The 17,596-nt window shown below is 45.3% G+C and overlaps 11 protein-coding genes and 2 non-coding genes across 13 annotated transcripts; 4 read left to right on the forward strand and 9 right to left on the reverse strand.

Annotated features, from left to right (window-relative positions):
• Positions 1-56: 56 nt before the first annotated feature.
• On the reverse strand, positions 57-2,807 carry VPS3 (CORVET complex subunit VPS3; the record flags this gene model as incomplete). The annotated part of the gene is made up of 1 exon (XM_037283755.1): positions 57-2,807. One exon carries the CDS (start codon positions 2,805-2,807, stop codon positions 57-59), a length of 2,751 nt encoding a protein of 916 aa, XP_037139651.1.
• A 178-nt stretch (positions 2,808-2,985) lies between these two features.
• On the reverse strand, positions 2,986-4,941 carry PUF6 (Puf6p; the record flags this gene model as incomplete). Its single annotated transcript, XM_037283756.1, has 1 exon — positions 2,986-4,941. The coding sequence occupies one exon, from the start codon at positions 4,939-4,941 to the stop codon at positions 2,986-2,988; it is 1,956 nt and encodes a 651-aa protein (XP_037139652.1).
• A 235-nt stretch (positions 4,942-5,176) lies between these two features.
• On the reverse strand, positions 5,177-6,922 carry ITR1 (myo-inositol transporter ITR1; the record flags this gene model as incomplete). The annotated part of the gene is made up of 1 exon (XM_037283757.1): positions 5,177-6,922. The coding sequence occupies one exon, from the start codon at positions 6,920-6,922 to the stop codon at positions 5,177-5,179; it is 1,746 nt and encodes a 581-aa protein (XP_037139653.1).
• A 352-nt stretch (positions 6,923-7,274) lies between these two features.
• SEC20 (Sec20p) lies at positions 7,275-8,303 on the reverse strand (the record flags this gene model as incomplete). Its single annotated transcript, XM_037283758.1, has 1 exon — positions 7,275-8,303. One exon carries the CDS (start codon positions 8,301-8,303, stop codon positions 7,275-7,277), a length of 1,029 nt encoding a protein of 342 aa, XP_037139654.1.
• Positions 8,304-8,522: 219 nt separating this feature from the next.
• NDJ1 (Ndj1p) lies at positions 8,523-9,542 on the forward strand (the record flags this gene model as incomplete). The annotated part of the gene is made up of 1 exon (XM_037283759.1): positions 8,523-9,542. One exon carries the CDS (start codon positions 8,523-8,525, stop codon positions 9,540-9,542), a length of 1,020 nt encoding a protein of 339 aa, XP_037139655.1.
• Positions 9,543-9,754: 212 nt separating this feature from the next.
• Positions 9,755-11,068, forward strand: ERG24 (delta(14)-sterol reductase; the record flags this gene model as incomplete). Its single annotated transcript, XM_037283760.1, has 1 exon — positions 9,755-11,068. One exon carries the CDS (start codon positions 9,755-9,757, stop codon positions 11,066-11,068), a length of 1,314 nt encoding a protein of 437 aa, XP_037139656.1.
• Positions 11,069-11,145: 77 nt separating this feature from the next.
• HCH1 (Hch1p) lies at positions 11,146-11,589 on the reverse strand (the record flags this gene model as incomplete). Its single annotated transcript, XM_037283761.1, has 1 exon — positions 11,146-11,589. The coding sequence occupies one exon, from the start codon at positions 11,587-11,589 to the stop codon at positions 11,146-11,148; it is 444 nt and encodes a 147-aa protein (XP_037139657.1).
• A 166-nt stretch (positions 11,590-11,755) lies between these two features.
• On the reverse strand, positions 11,756-12,352 carry POP3 (Pop3p; the record flags this gene model as incomplete). The annotated part of the gene is made up of 1 exon (XM_037283762.1): positions 11,756-12,352. One exon carries the CDS (start codon positions 12,350-12,352, stop codon positions 11,756-11,758), a length of 597 nt encoding a protein of 198 aa, XP_037139658.1.
• Positions 12,353-13,008: 656 nt separating this feature from the next.
• On the forward strand, positions 13,009-14,541 carry WSC2 (Wsc2p; the record flags this gene model as incomplete). The annotated part of the gene is made up of 1 exon (XM_037283763.1): positions 13,009-14,541. The coding sequence occupies one exon, from the start codon at positions 13,009-13,011 to the stop codon at positions 14,539-14,541; it is 1,533 nt and encodes a 510-aa protein (XP_037139659.1).
• A 132-nt stretch (positions 14,542-14,673) lies between these two features.
• On the reverse strand, positions 14,674-14,746 carry HG536_0Dtrna4T. The gene has a single exon. It is a non-coding gene; the product is annotated as a tRNA-Thr (tRNA).
• Positions 14,747-15,045: 299 nt separating this feature from the next.
• MRPL10 (mitochondrial 54S ribosomal protein uL15m) lies at positions 15,046-15,927 on the forward strand (the record flags this gene model as incomplete). Its single annotated transcript, XM_037283764.1, has 1 exon — positions 15,046-15,927. One exon carries the CDS (start codon positions 15,046-15,048, stop codon positions 15,925-15,927), a length of 882 nt encoding a protein of 293 aa, XP_037139660.1.
• A 62-nt stretch (positions 15,928-15,989) lies between these two features.
• On the reverse strand, positions 15,990-16,982 carry HG536_0D05090 (uncharacterized protein; the record flags this gene model as incomplete). The annotated part of the gene is made up of 1 exon (XM_037283765.1): positions 15,990-16,982. The coding sequence occupies one exon, from the start codon at positions 16,980-16,982 to the stop codon at positions 15,990-15,992; it is 993 nt and encodes a 330-aa protein (XP_037139661.1).
• Positions 16,983-17,094: 112 nt separating this feature from the next.
• HG536_0Dtrna5R lies at positions 17,095-17,166 on the reverse strand. The gene has a single exon. It is a non-coding gene; the product is annotated as a tRNA-Arg (tRNA).
• Positions 17,167-17,596: the final 430 nt, after the last annotated feature.

Consider the following 17,596-nt stretch of genomic DNA (forward strand, 5'->3'; position numbering starts at 1 on the left):
CTAGTACCTGTACATATAAAGCTAACTCCATACTGAATTACCATTCATGTTTCTCATCACCCTTCTGTCTCCCTGATGTCGATTTTCTCCATAAAGTGATTATAGGCTGAGATTCGATTCTTCAGCAGGACCTTCAGAAGCTCTAGCTCTTTGCTTTGGCTGCTGATTTTTCTGAGGACCGGGTACAAGAAGCCAAACAGGGCATCAAAATTGTAGTCTGATGGAAGATTAGCAAGTACCGAAATGAGAATGACCTCGTCCTGAATTAGATTGGCGTTTCTTTCCAGTAGTTTAGTGACTAAAGCTAAAGAATGCTGCCTCTTCCTGAACGATGCATAGTGCTCCAAAACTCTGATAACGTTAGCACCCATCAAGAGTTCTTCAATACTCATAAAATCATTGAATGTGATGAAAATCTCGAGTAGCCTGTCGTTCGTCATAAAATTCCTTGCTGCTTTGCCTTCGGGCAAAAATAATATGGTTAATATATTGCCGATATCGAAGGTCTCAATCTTGCTGAGAATTGATTTCATTAACGAAAGGTCGCTTTCTTCCAGGCATAGTGCTTCTAACGTCTCGTAGTTCTCTAAGAAGGGCCTGAATCTTTTATTATTCTTGAGCTTAATGATGAAGAATTCTTTAACAGTACATTTGGCGTACGAAATGTCTTGCGAATATGTCTCAGCATAATCCTTTAAGACTTTTTGAACATCAATATCTTGCAGGAACTCTTGCATTTTAGCCATATAGTAATCAAACAAAAATTGTCTGTCATTAGCGTCTTCAGGTCCCAATTCTTGTATTATCAGCACCTTAACACTAGCATTTTTCTCGACACGCTCTAGAAGTTCACGAGGATCAATCTTCAAAGTTGATAAAAGTTCAATTGTTTGAGATATCAACTTCCTGTTCAATTGTTGTTCACGTTCAATGATAAACAGAACATCGTCTATTATCTGTAATCCGTATGAAGACGGCAGTTTGTCTCCACTTTCCTGCAGAAACTTCAGCAGTTTTTTAGTTTCTCCTTCCTTCTTTAAAAGTTCGATTGTCTCCTTAAACATTCCTCTTCTTTGCATAACCTGAAGGCGAAGGTCAAGGCGAACGTTCTGATCTGCCTCGATTATATTCATTATTTCCGCTAGGCTATCTTCGTGGAAGACGGTAATATCGATATCATTCTGTTTCTTATCAAGTTTCAGTTTGAACATATTGACGTCTAAAGTCTTCACAACGTTCTGGTAGTCTCCATTGGATCTCTCAGCATTGTTTTTTTCGAATAAATTCTTGATACTTCGCAGTAGCCACTCCAAATCGTCACATTTGTGATATAATTTAAGTGATTTGAGTCTCTCTATCAGATCCTTAAGACCGTTGAAAATCCATAAAGTCCCGTAAATTTGGAACCCTAAGCCATACAGCAGAAGCCGTGCATCGACAGTATTCGCCATCGAACACCATTTCCTGAGCAGTATAAGGTCAATTTTTGGGCTGTGTAAGACCTGCAAAAGAAGCAAAAGGCTATGCAGATATTGATTCTCTAACAGTCTGAATTTCGATTGCCAGGGTTGATCTGATTGGACTAAGTACTCTTCAATTGCGCTCATACCTGGTTCGTTATGCTCGCCAAACACTAGTACAGGAGGGGGCCTTATCAATAAATGTATTCCGAACGAGCCATAGAGAACTGTAGAACACCTCTCCTCAAATAAATCTCCGACCAAAGCTTTCTCGTTTTCAATCTTTAGCTGGTTGGCGTTTCCCACCAGGGGAACTCTCCTCATCATATCAACCACGCTTTCTTTGATCTCTGGCCTTTCGAATCCAGAAAAGCTTTTCGAGGTTTTCGCTACCCGTACCTTCAAAGATTCTGTCGTTATCTTTTGTACTATTTTCGACTCATCTTCGAGTCTGTAAATGGAGACTCGGTTCGGCTTGAATCTAACGATCAAGTAGGGATATTCGACAATAATGCTGGAGGGGTAGTTATCCAAAACGATTGATGCATTCACTATATCGCCACTGTGGTTTACTACAAGCGCCATCGAACTGTCATTGTATGAACCGCCGCCCGTGGCGACCAAAAATTCCTGCTTCTTGAATTCCGCCACAACAGGCCGCAGGGGTGCATTCACTTCGCTGACTCTAAAAAGTGGTATAACTTTGAATGTCTTGAGATCAAGCACCTCATAATTGTTTTGCTTTGCAACGGCAAGATGATGGCCCTGAGCGACCATTCTGCTCACTGATCCAAAATCGAAATTCCTAAACAGCGTTATTGCGCTTGATGACACTTTCAAAAGCTTAATTGCCTCTGCTTGGGCAGCGTAAAACTTGTAAGATTTTGAAGTGCTTGAGTAGCCTCGAAGTGCGATATCTGTGATGCCATTTAAACTTAGAGTGTTGGGAGCAGGTGCGAATTCGGGCAAGAGGAACAATACTAAGGTCTGGTTGCTCAGCACTAGCGCTCGTTCAATGTTCGGAAGTAGTAAAATCTTATCAATTGGAACCGATAGATCGGAGTCAAACTTGGTCTGGGAAACAAGGATGTAATTTCGTGGTTCGATCTCGAAATAATGTAGGAGGTCACCGGTAGAGGTACCCAAATAAATATTCTGATCAAATGCCTCACATTGCACATATTCCATTTCAGATGGTAGGTCATCTATTAACTCCACAGTTTGGAATGGACCGTCTTCAATGAAGAATCCGTCTCCATGCTGTTCAATTCCAGGTAAAAGCTGAGGTTGATCAATTTGCGGCGAGCTTCCATCACTTGGCAAGCATTCCTCCCCCTGCTCAGCCATCTAAGTCTTAGCGAGTTGTCATAGGGATCCTGTCCTTGCTCAAGTAAAGAAGTGTAGCTCACTTGCGTAGTGATCGACGCTGCGTATCTACGGCGCGATGACAGTGCGGTGTAAGGCTTTCTAGAGCATTATAGTATACATTTCGAAGTTTTAGTTAGTCTATATCCATCAGATCGTATTAGCGTGCTAGTTTTAGAAGCAGTTTGGCTCCTTTATTCTCATCGCTGGAGTCGTCGATTTTAGACAGTATTTTCTTCAAATCTTTTGCGAATTTGGCGCCTTCTTTCTCACTTTTCAACGTTTCGAACAGAGCCACTATGGTAAAAGAGCTGTTAGAATTATTGCACCACTCTATCAGCTTTTCAGGACCGATTACCTCATCATAGAATCTCGCAGCGAACTCTACCCCGAGACCTTGCACCTTCTTTAGCGGTTCCACCTTCTTTTCCTTGTTATTCCATTTACCGCCTTGAATCAAAGACTTCAGCAGTCTTGTCGAAAATGGACTCTGCATTGGATGTCCCTCTTCAGAGATGTCGCCTTGGAAACTTTCTATGACGTTTCCAATGAGTTGAGAAAAGTTTTCGAGATCTTTGTCCTCTAGCTGCTCGAAAAGTTCATCGTTGACTAAGGCCTCAGATATGAATTGGCAGCCGAGATTCTCACTTAGCAGTTCCGAGCAATTCTTTGATAGGCATTTCAAAATCATAGGCGCAAATCTCTTCAAATGCTCGTGTCTTCTTTGTAGGGAAGGTTTTTTGGAAGTGGCTTCTGAAAGGGTAATGTATCTGTTCAACTCACTCAAAACATTTGGAGCAAAATATTTACCGTCCAGACCCAGCATAATATAGAGCCATGGCCTTCTAGCATATTTGTCAGAAACAAATTCCTTCAGATGTTCTTTCACAGACGGACCAAATGATTTGAACATCAAAACGGTATCATCCACACAAAGCAAGGCAGTGATGAAAACTATGTTACCATACTCATTCTTGATCAGTGAATCAGTATGGTTTTTCAACGTCTTAATTATTAACTTCCTCTCCTTCGCAGAGGCTCTTGCAATCAGAGTGCAAGCAACATCAGCACCCTCTGGCGTGTGGACCAACTCGGCAAATTGTTCGTGAACCAACTCAATCATCTCCGAAATCTCCTTCTCATTGGCCATCTTGACGAATTCTCTCATCGCTGCGTGCAATATTTGGAAGCCCGTAGATCCCTTTTCAACTGAAGCTGTGATGGTTCCTAGAAGATTCCTCGAGATGATACTTCTCTTTTCGATGCTGCTCTCGCACACTTTCTCAATGGTCAAATCTTTATGCGCATCCTTGAAAACCGCATATTCCGAACCCCAAAATTCCCTTATCATTTGTTGTTTCTGTTGCTGAGATGCATAAAGCACGTATAAATCTTCCACCACATAAGCACCTTCGCGATGTCTCATCAATTTTCTCAACTTCCCATGCAGCTCATCAATGATTATTTGTCTGGAATTCTTGGAGCCATAATGCAGTAGTTTAACAAGCAGATACTTACCATATGCGGAAGTTGCCAGCACGTAGAACTTTCCCTTCAAGGCATCGACAATCTGTTCACGGCGCTCCTTTGTCGAATACTTGACCAAAGTTTGAACCACACGAGAAGCATCATGTTTCAGCACAAGATCACTAATGCAATCCTTAGAAAGCTCCCAGATCTCATTCGAAAGCTTTTCACGAACTGGTTTTGGAATCGGCGGATTCTTGACACGCAGTTTTTCCCAAAGCGATTTTATACGCTGGACTTCCACGCCTGATTTTCTCATCATCTTCCTCTTTTTCAAAAGCTTTTTCTGTTCATCGTGATTATTAGAGCCATCTTCCTTGGTTTCGCTTTGGTCTTGCTCTTCGCTATCCTTCTCTTCCTCCTCATCATCGTCTTCCCCAGACCCAGACTCGACTTCGTCCAATTCGTCTAGTTCGTCCAATTCATCCCCGTCAGATGCCGCATCGGGCGATAGCTCGTTCATATCGTGATCACTTTCATCTGATGAATCTATCGAAATCTTGGGTTTCTTCAAAGTTTTACTATCTGCCTTTTTATCATCCTGATAAGAACGCTTATTAGCCTGTTTTTTCTTGCTGAGAGGTGCCATTGGCAAGGAGTAGCAGCTAATACGATATCTAATAGCAGCTACTAGATGAGCTGAGATGTAAAATCTCACATTGAACTGATGATTCTTTAAGCGATGAGCATCTCAAAAATTTTCAGGCCTTTAATCTCTGTCATTAAGAACGAGCCGTATACATAAGAAAGTCATACCGATGACAGTAAATGGTCTAGAATATATTATGATTAAAAATTATTCAGTTAAATAAGGTATGGTTACATTATGCTTCTACTATTTCGTGAGTAGGTTCAAATTTGAGGTTGCTCATGGTTGCAACCTGTTGCTTTCTCTTCTTTGCAAGCATTTGAGATTCCTTGATGTTGAACCCATCCTTTAGAATGGTTTGAATCTCCTCCAGTTCAAGACCTGATAGCTCTGGATAACAAAAGTAACAGAACACTGTCGAAATACAGGCTAGGGCCGCGAAAAAGGCGAATGTACCAGATGGAGTGATATTCTGCAGCATTGTCAAGAAAGTGGAAGAAATAACGAGACATCCAGCCCAGTTTGTTGCGGTAGCCAACGATGTCCCCACACCTCTAACGTTTTGTGGGAACAATTCGGATTGTTGCCATGGAACGGTACCAATCCCGAGAGCGTAGAAGGCGGCAAACAGAATGATGAACACGATGATCACTATCCCCCAGGATGAGAATCCACTGTGGGTCACTTCGGCGCTGTTACCGACAAATTTAATGCCAATGAAGTGGAATGCGATTGAGCAAACGACAAGAGCCATGGTCATACCTGGAAGCCCTATTAGTAAAATTGTCCTACGACCAATCTTGTCGATACTGAAGAACGCCACCAAGGTGAAGAGGAAGTTTGTACCGGAGACGACGATCGAGACGGCTGATGAGTTGGAGAATCCGACTGTCTCGAAGATAGTCCCTGAGAAATACATCAAGGAATTCCAACCGGTGAACTGTTGAATACCCTGAAGACCGCAACCAATTATAAGCGCCCTTAAGTTTGCTGGCTTTGTGTGTAGCTCTCTCAACATATTCCAAACCTTTCTAGTGACAGTTTTACCTGGGATAGAATTGTTGAGCTCCATTAATTCCTTCACTTTTTGCGCAATGAGCTCGTCAGAAGCATTCCTGTAGCTCTTGCGCAACACTTCGGAAGCCTTATCAAGATTGCCCTTCATGACGTAATACCGAGGCGTATCAGGTAAGAAGAGGAAGCAAGTGAATTGAACCACTGTGGGAATCAAGGATAAACCGACCAGAATTCTCCAACCATTGTGGACGTGATTGAGCCCAGCACCACAGCCGTAGGCGATCAATTGACCGCCGGTCAACCACAACGAATTGATGACTGTAAGCCGGCCTCTGATCATCTTGGGAGCAATCTCACTGATAAACAAGGGAGAGATCAGCGAACCGATACCAACACCAAACCCCATGACCAATCTCCCTGCGGCCATCTGCCAGAAAGAAAACGCAGCAGTCTGCAGAATTGCCCCGATGCAGAACATCACATTTGAGAGAAGAATGCATGTCTTTCTTCCATACAAATCAGCTGCGATACCAGCGAGTAACCCCGCAATCAAGGCTCCCAACGAAGTCGCTGCCGTCAAGATCTCTTTGTCTCCGTAAGTCAACTCTCTGCCCAGGTCCGTGCCGATCGAGATCAAAGCGCTGGAAATATAACCCGTATCATAACCAAACATAAATCCTGAAATCGACGCCACAAAGGTTAACACTATGATGAACGGAGATATGCCCTGATTGAAAGTTATCATCACCGAGGTATCATCCTCGTCATTCACAGGTTTGATAAGAACATTATCTTTGTCTTCTCCCTTATCGTCTATCTCTTCCTCGAACCGTGCTACCGATGCCGACCCGTCAATTTTGCTGTCTTTCTGCAGGCCTCTTTTATGATGGATGTCTTCGCCATCTACCAGCATCGAATTCCCAGCACTATCCTGTAGTGACGATGTCGATTCACCACGCACCATCTCTAGTTTTTCAAGTAAATGGCCTGCTATATGGTAAGTAGTAGATAATACCGAGAAGAACTGTCTTTATCAGGAAGCTCAATTCCCTATGAAAGTGACGTTTAAATCCTCGAGGAGGTCCATGTGCAATTCGGCGAATTTTTCGCTTCTAGCCGTAAAAATTTTGCAAAATCTGTTGAAATCGGCGAATCTGTAGAAAGGGCCGTACAAAGCCTCTCGCGATGAGATTGCAGAGAGCAATGGCCCATTGAAGGTAAGGAATGCCCAGATTAGGGCAGCTGGGCATCTGGAGGAGCACGATCTAGGCTGGCACTGAGAGGGTCTTCGGCGTTTTCGGACGGTAGGAGCAGAGTCAAAGCTCGTCGTGGGTAAGGATCCGGCTTATCGCCTCGTCCACTGCTTGTTCGATGCTTTCAATCGTAGTTGATGTAGTACTGGCGGCGGTTCCGAGAAATGCGACCGGTGGGGTCGTCACTTTGTGTGGTTTGATGGGGAGCTTTCTTACTAAACCGAAGGTGACGAGGATTCCTTTGAAGAATCTGAAAGCCAGCCAGAAGAATAGTTTAACCGGTATCTTGAATATTCGCCTCCATAGGACCCAGGCAACGCAAAGGGACGCGAACGCCAGGGCGAGATACACGTCTCTTTTCTCCTGGTGCGAAGCCTTGTCCAGGACCTTGACCAGTTGAGCCGTCTTCACGAACACGGTCTCAAGCTGTATGTACTTGTCATTGACTTGAGTCAGGGAGTTGGTCTGCTCCCTTAGTTCGTCCAGATTCAGGTCACTCTGCAGCACCGCTGACTGCAGCACCTGATTGCCTCTTATCAGGTTGGCACTGACCTGCTTTGTCTTGTTGAGCAACCTGTCCTTGGTGGTTGCGCCCCGGTGGGAGTCCAGAGGGACCTCGTTTTCCGATGAACTGCTGGCGCTTTTGTCGAAGTGTACCGCGTTGGCTTCGATTGACTCGCCTCTCTTGGCGTGATCTTGTTCTGTAAGCGCCGCGTGGGCTTCCTTGAGAGCCACGGAATAGTTTTGTCTGTACTCGAAAAGCCAATCGATGCACCTGAGAAGAAACTCCAGATCTTCCACCATCTTACTCTTGGTAGATTTCTCTATCTCCCCATTGTGTTCCATCTCCAGAGAATCGTACGAATCTGTAGCGGTGCCTCTCCTCCATGTCACCCGAAGCCCGCGGTGAGAATTGTTTAAACATACTTGGACCGTTCTGATAAGAGATTCGTACTCCAGCATCATGTCGGCAGCTTCCTTGGCGCTATATCCCTCGGTCTGCGAGCGCAATTGACCGTTATTCACTTTCTGCAGCTCGCTCAACATAGAATTTCGCAGCGTTTCCAGCCGGGCCTTGTAGGATTCCATCATCGTAACACAGCTGCTGCCCAAGCAATTAGCCCTGTGCCATATACTCAGCGAAGCCTTGAAGTGAAGCAGCTCATTGAACCTTTAACTGGTTAAGCATAAGCGTGTTCGTCAATAGTGATTAGTAATAGCCATACTCAAAGAAGGACGGCGGCTAATATGCTAATGTAGACTTAGAGTCGAGATGAGTTTAAACTTGGTCTACGACTGAGATTGGTATCAATGACGGCTCCACAGGCGGTAAGTTCAGTTGCTTTGGTCAAGATAAAAGTGGAAAATCCGGCCGAGCCGGTTTCTCTCCCACCAGCGGAGTTCTACGATAGCATAACCTCTAGCAAAGTAGCAGATTCTCCTAGCTGCTGCTTTATATTGTACTGTATGAATAAGGTTCAGTTGGAGGTTGAGGTGGAAAACGGCAATGACAATCCGTTTGAGCTTTTCAAGGATTGCTATAAGCGTATCAAGAGAATGAGACGTGGCCAACAACTGCAGAGGTATTTCTCGGTAAGCAGCTTGAGGAGCCCCCTCGCGCAAGATTTGGGAGATCCCTGGGATGGGACGACCGTACTGAAAAGTGAGAGCGACGGCCAAGTGCCGGCAGCCTCAGAGATGTCGATTTACCCACAGATTCTGAGGTTCCACAGGTTTAACTCTCCGATAGACACCGAGAAGCACTTGAAAGCGTATCTTATTCGTTTCCAGTTGGTCCTGGAGAAGTTCAGCTCAGGTAATTTGTGTCAGCTCTATGTCAACTGGCTGAAATTGATCGAGTCGTATGTGGAACTGGTCTTTCGTGACCTTATAGTCAAGTGGTGCCAATATCTACATTCGATACGAGCTGCTGGCCAGCGGCGCAGCATGAAGGCTTCATTGGAGACGCTGTTGCCTAAAATCTGCAATCGATTTTGGAGGCTATACTTTGCGTTTCACCATTGCATACGTAAATCCATTGGATCTCTTACTACCCTCCTGTCGAGACGTGCAGCCACCCTTAATCCAAAGTCACATCAAAAGACCGGCTCTAAAACGACGTTCGGATTATGGCTAGATTCAATCAACGGAATATTGATTTTCGGTAATGGTATAGTGTCTCCTGCTGCGGACGCTGACTCACAGGGCGCGCATGTGGCTCCTGTTTGCGGTATCTGTCTGGATACGGTGGCCCCGGATACCACTACAAAGAGGCTGATTTTGTTCCTGAATTTCGCCATCGTAGAATGCTTCATAAATGAAATCGATTAAAGGAGTCATATGGCATTGCGATGTCCGCTTTTTCGGTTTAAACGAGTTTTGTTTTCGCCATTCGCATCGCTTTGCCTAACCCTAAACGACACGTTTCTGACTGCCCATCTCGTTGCTACGATATAAGTTCGCTTTAGAACCATTAATGTGGGACGATCCATACCACCCGCCGACTGATTGATAGGGACAAGAAGTAAAGGAATTCCCATTCGATGCCATCCAAACTCAATCCGAGGACGAAAGATGTGGAGTTCGGGGGAAGCCTGGGCGCGATAGCGATATCGGTAGGTTTACCGATTCTAACGATCATCCTTAATCAGATGGTGAGGCCCGACTATTATATCAAGGGCTTCTTCAGTAATTTCCATCTAGCTGAGTTGTGGAACGGAATAAAACCTTCAAACTATTATTTCACCAGATTCGATCTCTGGACATACTACACTACTTGGCACGTTGTACTGGCTGTTCTAGATGTCATACTACCGGGCAAAAGGATGAATGGCGTTGAGCTGAGAGATGGAACTAAACTGCCTTACAAGATCAATGGTATTGCAGTTTCCGCAGCAATGGTCTTGGTCCTGGCCTTTAGATGGCAATTGACTAAAGGCCAATTGCCAGAATTGCAGTTCCTGTATGAGAACCACGTTGACTTGTGCATCATCACTATCCTTTTCGCACTGCTTCTTTCCTTTTATTGTTACATTGCAAGTTTCGTTCCACTGTTTCGTAAGAATGGTTGCAAGACAAATGAAAAGATACTAGCCTTGGGCGGTAATACTGGGAATCCCATTTATGATTGGTTCATCGGCAGAGAATTGAACCCCAGAATTGGACCTTTGGATATAAAGATGTTTTGCGAATTGAGGCCCGGTATGTTGCTGTGGTTACTCATTAATTTATCCTGTCTCCATCACCACTACTTGAAGACCGGTGAGCTGAATAATGCCTTGCTGCTGGTGAACCTGTTGCAAGGTTTCTATATTTTTGACGGTGTCCTAAACGAAGAAGGCGTGTTGACAATGATGGACATCACTACTGATGGATTCGGGTTCATGTTAGCCTTCGGTGATCTTACATTGGTACCCTTCACTTATTGCTTACAAGCACGTTATCTGAGTGTCTCACCAATCACGCTTAGTAACTACCAGCTGATGATCATCCTCGGGCTCATGACTTTGGGATTTTATATTTTCCGTGCAGCCAATAAGCAGAAATCGGACTTCCGGCAAGGCAAACTGCCACACTTGAAGAGCATAGCCACCAAGCGCGGTACCAGGCTACTATGCGATGGATGGTGGGCCAAGTCGCAACACATCAATTATTTTGGTGACTGGCTGGTATCATTAAGTTGGTGCTTGACCACCTGGTTCCAGACGCCGCTGACTTACTATTATTCCGCCTATTTTGCTGCATTGCTCATTCACCGCCAACAGAGAGACGAGCACAAGTGCCGCGAAAAGTACCAGGCAAGCTGGCAAGAATACGAGAAGCAAGTTCCATATAAGATTGTTCCTTATGTATACTGAATAGCTTCTTGCACAAGTTCAATCTAATATTCTATGTATTGTGATGCGGAAATGCTATGTGACCAGACCCTGCCTCCCTAGGAGTCCTGCAAGTCTTTCGAGTGTTCTCTGATCAGCGTGGGCTGGTACGCCAGGAGGATCCCGTGGATCTCGGGATAAAATTCAGTCCTGACAAGCTGCTCAAACTCCTTGAAATCCTGATATCTAATCTCAAACTCCGTTTCGTCATGCATGAACTCTGGTATGTCCAACGATCCAGAGGCTAACTCATCTTCGCTTTCAAGTTGCAAGATCTTTATCGCAAGCGTTAGTTGCAGATCGAAATAGCAAATCGGTTTCCCCTTCCTTTGCGATACGTTAGAGTCACCGGAAACACTAGTCACTCTGGTGAGCATAATCTTGTGTTTCCCATCTTCAGAGATGATTTGCAGATCGGACAACTTCTGCTCAAAATATTCTTTTGTCCACGGTAAGGTATTCTTATCGACCCAATGCCAATTGTTTGGATTCAATACCACCATGATTTCAAAACCCTCAACTACTTATCCTGCCAAAAATGTATGGCCATCCTTCAAGGCTAAACTCATCAAAGCTCATTATATCTGGCAACTCGCTAGAAGGCCAGCCAGTCTAAGAAACTTCTGGAATCTTTTTTCCACCGGTTAAATACTGTGTCACGTGATGCCTCTATCGCTTAGCAGCCGGCAGCGACGTTCTGACCATCTTGACGTCGGCAGGCAGGTACTTGATCGAGTCCAGCCAGGGGAATTGCAACGGCGCGACTCGGGCTTTAACCTGTTTGACGAAGTTTTCGTTGATCTTGCCGTTGCAGCGCACCATGAGCAGCCCGTCCTTGCACTCAAGAGGAGATTGCGCAATGGCGGCCCTGATCTGCGGCAGCGCGCCCCGCGCCAATTGCACCAGCGTCACCTCCCCCGCGTACATGTAGCACAGCAGCGGTATCTGTTGCAACAGCACCGACGATACTCCAGAATCCTTAACGCAGACGTACAAAATGACCTCCTCTTTAGCACCCACCGTACCGTCGAGGCGTCTGACGATCTCGTTGAAATCCGTGACGATGTCCCAGGGCCACTCCTGCGGCGGAACGTCTGCAAATTGCCGTACCTTGCTCAGTATGGTAGTCTCCAGCAGCTCCCAGACGATCGGTTGCTCTTCGACGTGCGGCCACATGTGACCCTCATTGGTGAACGGATTGTCCAAAATCGGCCTGTATATCTGCTTCTTCTTGCTGATCTTCTTGTCTGCAGCCCTCAATGACATCGCTGGCACGCGCTCTGCACCGTTCGCCTTCTCGTCAGCCTTTCTTTCTCTTGGTCGGACAACTTTTCAGCTTGTTTGAGTGCGGATTACCCGGCGGCGCATTTGCTCATCGCTTCATAAGGGGATCTATCCTGAAAGAACAACAACAAACACAGCACTCACCAGTACAAACGCCGCCCTCTGAACGAAACGGTTTTGAAACCTCAGAGTATCAACCGCAACCGCTGCAACGCTTACTGGCGGGACTGGCCGGTAAAGAGCATAACCAGACCTCGGCGGCTATCTGAAACACTTCAACCAGCCGCTACTGAGCGAACAGCCCACATTCTCCTGTCAATGCTGCGCTTCGTAAGCATACCAACCTCTGTCATACACTCGGCCCATTTCGTGGTTTCAGCCCTCTGTTTTGGTCTTTCATTCTCTGTTTGGTAAACAACGCAAAAAAATTTTAAGTCGCTCGCGTCTTGGCGGGCGGCGAGATCTATTTTGAGAACCGAGTTTAAAGTGTCGTGTGTGGTGACAATAATACGCTGTTTCAACGAGCACCTGCTCATGAATGCCAGTGAGAGTCGAGGTTAAAGGTTTTTGATCTCTCGAAGGCCATTATCTGGTTAGTTTGTTTGTGAGTGTGTGATCTGTGTTGGTGAGTGTTGCAAATGTATGATGGTGATAGCATGACGGTCGGTAGGCTGTGGTCGGCCGGGTGGCTACTGTTGTTATGCAGCGGGATGTGGGCCAGAGGAGTCGAGGGCGCGGTATTCAATGAACAGGGTTGCTACAGTGCTACGGATCTGCTGAACGCAGGTCTTACGTTTCAGGGGACGTACCAATGGCAGTCTGTGTCGTATTGCCAGGAGCATTGCGGGGACGCCGCTGTGGTAGCGCTGTCTAACGGAGACGGGTGCTACTGTGGAAACTCTGCTTCTTTTTTGTCGTCTTTGAAGACCACTGATGGCTGCGATACGAAATGCGCAGGTTGGCCTTACCAGACGTGCGGTGGCAGCTCCGCGATGGACGTTTATGTCAATGCCAAATATCAGTCCGCTTTGACGTCGTCGCCGTCGTCAAGCGCATCCAGTTCCAGTACCAGCACGAGTTCCGCTTCAAGTTCCACGTCTTCTTCCAGCCCAAGCACTAGCTCTAGCGCAACCGCCTCGTCGTCGAGCTCTTCGAGCTCTACATCAAGTACAAGTTCAAGTTCAAGCACAAGCACAAGCACAAGCACAAGCACAAGCACAAGCTCGAGCTCAAGTTCAAGTTCAAGTTCAAGTTCAAGCTCAAGCTCAAGCTCCAGTTCAAGCTCAAGTTCAAGCTCGAGCTCGAGTTCCATAACTTCCACATCTTCAACTTCTTCAACTTCTTCCTCGTCAATTACTGCAAACCCGTCGACATCCATTCAGTACACGACCCACATTGTTACAACTTCAGTGTCCACGGACTCAAACCAACAGCCGCAGACTGTGTACATCACTACAACATCAATGGCCAGCGAACCGTCATCGTCGAGCTCCAGTGACCCGAATAGCCTTTCTGCAGTTGGTAAGGGCTCTAAGGGCAAGAACGGCCTGAGCGGTGGAGCCATCGCCGGTATAGTCGTTGGTGTGCTAGTCGGCGTCGCTATTCTGGCCATCATCCTGATATTTTTCCTTTGGAGGCGGCACAAGTCGAACCAAGAGCCGGATTTGGAAGAGACCAAGCAGTACCAACCTTATTCATTCGGTGACGCAGACGCCAATCCAATCATACTACCGCCTTCAAGGGCGACCTCCAATTGGAGAAAAACTTCAAGGACAGATCTCGCAGCTAACGATGCTGATTCCATCGCGGTACCGACTGGCGGTATCAGCGCCAACAACAGCTTTAGCAGAAACTCGAACAAGACTAATAACATCTTCACACCAGACGACCAGAACGCCGTCGCCTTACGAAATCATCCATCAACCGTTTTCGAAGAGCCTCCATCTATTTATGGCGGGAATCAAAGATTTAGCACAGGCTCTCTACCGGACATGATGCAAGAAAGACAATTACGAGTCGTAAATCCCGACGACAGCAGAAGCCGCTTAGACGAGATAACCAACGATGGCCAAGATCTAGGCGACGACTATGATGACGATGACTTCGAAGACAACTTCCCCAGCACGGGCAGCTCAGGAGATTCGGTGATTGAACGAAAACCCGATTTGTAAAATATAGATTTAAGCATTTTCCCTACACCAAATTAATAAATGATACATTATTCACTACGCATTTCCGTCTATATGGCGCATTTATCTTCCGTGTTCATCTACATCATTTTCGCGTGGAGCCAAAAAAATATATGCTTCCAACCAGAGTCGAACTGATGATCTCCACATTACTAGTGTGGCGCCTTACCAACTTGGCCATAGAAGCTCACTTATTGGTGTTCTGAGAACATAATTATTTTACATAGCTCACTACAGCAGTCACATGAAACCTCTCATTAACATATCTGTATAAGTAAGTAGCAGTATAATGGCCTTGGGTCGAGTCCAGATTCCCTCAGATGCAGGCAGTGCTCTTTTCTGACAGTTATTGGTGTAACGACGGTTCTATATCACTTTGCACGTAGAAGCTGGCGGTTTTCAGTAACTTCTTTAAAGAAATCATACGCTTATCCGGCAAACTCAGTCTGGAAGTGATTGTGAATAGAGGTGTAAGGCGTATCTGAAATGTTGTTCAGGTCCCTGTGCCACCATGGTGGTATGAGTTTCAGCAGGCTGCCACTTTATCATGTTCGTGCTATGTCTCTTCTTGGTGGCTTAAAGCCATCTGACGGGTCAAAGAAAGGCTCGAAGAGATTGGGTAGAGGTCCATCTAGTGGTAAAGGTAAGACGTCGGGAAGAGGTCAAAAGGGTCAAAAAGCGCGTGGGAAGGTAAAATCGTGGTTTGAAGGTGGTCAGACACCTATTTATAAATTATTCCCAAAGATCGGTTTCACAAACGTCCATGCCAAACCCCTCAATGAATTAAGTCTAAACAGGATCCAATGGTTCCATGATGCGGGTAGATTGAATCTGGGGGCTGGTGAAGTGCTGGACATGAAAAAGATGAAAGATACCGGGTTGGTGACCGGTACCATAAAGCATGGAGTCAAAATCCTCGCGAATGGTAAGTCCCACTACAATCTACCCATCAGAATTGAGGCATCTAAAGCTACAGCTGATGCCATCAAGACAATTGAAGCGTCAGGTGGGGAGTTCACTGCTCGCTATTTCAATAGGCTGGGATTAAGGGCTCATCTTGTACCTGAGTGGTTCCTCGAGAAAAGAGGAAGAATACCTCTGCAGGCAAGACCTACCAGGAGAAAGGAAATCGAGTATTACAGTGATGAAGCCAAGAGAGGCTATTTGATCAAGGAAAACGATGAGCATCTGCTGAGAATTCAGGAGGCAAAGAGGATCGGCGGTGTACACACGGAACGAAAAAGTGCCAGAAAAAATGCATTGCTGTCGCAATTGGAAGATTTACCCAATGACGTACCCTCATCTTGGAGCATAGGTTCTAGCATTATCACCTTGGACCAACTACAGGCGGAGCCACAGCAGAAATAAGGATGTACTGTCAACGGTTACATTACATAGCATGTAAATAATAAACCCTGTAAAACCACCGATTACACCATCCTTTCTTGCAGCATCTGTAAAGCTAGCTGTTTGCGCCTTTCCTCAACGGGATTGACTATCTTCTTGGCGCCTCGTTGTTCAGCGACAGAATTACTCTTGTCGATGTCACCAGATTCGAAAGGTCGTATTATCCGTAATTTATTAGAGCAAATGTTGTATATCCAATCGAAGATGGGTCTCAGTAGCGGCTTAGTAATGTCGGGGAATAGATAGATGAGCTGGAAAGTGTCCGATGCATCACCAACCATGTAATCACTATTTTGCGTAGAAGTTAGCACCTGGAAAAATCTTAGGTAAATCCAGCAAGAAAAGAATGTTATCCAAATTGACAGTAATTGGGCGAAGTGATGGAAAAATACGAGCTGGCCTACAGTTAGAGTACTCATGATGAAAATTGGCAGTAGCTTAAATCTAAAGTTTTTGGAAAGAAAGCCAAGGTTCTTCAACCGTATGATCGTAGTCTCGGGAAATAGCTGTTTGTAAACGATAGGGAAGCCAATGAGCACTGTGTAGTTTCCATCTAACGGAACATCTATCTTAACACCGGGGATCAACAAAGATGATAGTAACGTTACAGCAACTACAATTACATTTGTTACTGAACCGATTAATAAAGTAAACTTCAAAATCTCAGCAGAGCTATTCCAATCACGCTCGATGAATGAGCCACCAACCACAAGGTTTATAGTATTAATAGAAATTTTCCAAACGTTGACATCTACCAGGTTTGAAAGTACGATCGAGTAAGGATGATTTAGTATTTCACTAGGTACCATTTGCATGATGGGTGAGTAAACTGAGTCGAATGCGACATCAGAACCGCTCGATACAAGCTTAGAATATTCAAACCGCCTTAAAACAAATAGAACGATGGTGCAGACCATATAGGAAAGCGTTAAAAACGCTGCCGCCGGCGGTATTTTGTTAAACTGCAATAGTGAGTTTGGAGTGCTTATTTCGAGATACCTACATGAATACTGCATTCCTGGAAACTTCCTTAATATCGCCCTTTTAGAGTGAGGGCCAGTGACTTGGCTCCTTCGCTGTCGGTTATCTACTGCATTAAAAGTCCTGAAGATTGAAGTGCCAAAAAAACACTCACGGTGGGGGTCGAACCCACAATCTTCTGATTAGAAGTCAGACGCGTTGCCATTACGCCACGCGAGCTTGTAATTTATTGGGGTAAAAACTTAATTTTATTTTATATACGGCGCGCATAATCTCGTGCAACTTTGGCCTTCCCGGCTTCAGGAGCAGTCTTACTGAATTTCAAGGAGCCAGACTTCCTGATATTATCGTCTGAAATTCCATCTTTCATCCAATTGCGAGCGTGAATGAATATAGTAGGAGCTGTTAGCTTTACTGGCAATCCGGCCTGAATAGCCCAAATACTGAAACAAGAGCTGGACTGCCATTCACTCAAGAAATGAGCCTCCCAGTTGAATAATACAATCCGCCGTAGTTTGATTCGTATCCTCCGATCTTTTTATGATAGTTATTTACCCATACAGCTCGAAAATCCACCTTGCGTGCACTCATGGAGGCGAAAAAATGACTTCAATTACTACAAAACATAAATACAAAAGTGACTTGTATC

Source organism: Torulaspora globosa, chromosome 4 (assembly GCF_014133895.1).
Source record: "Torulaspora globosa chromosome 4, complete sequence".
NCBI classification, from domain to species: domain Eukaryota; kingdom Fungi; phylum Ascomycota; class Saccharomycetes; order Saccharomycetales; family Saccharomycetaceae; genus Torulaspora; species Torulaspora globosa.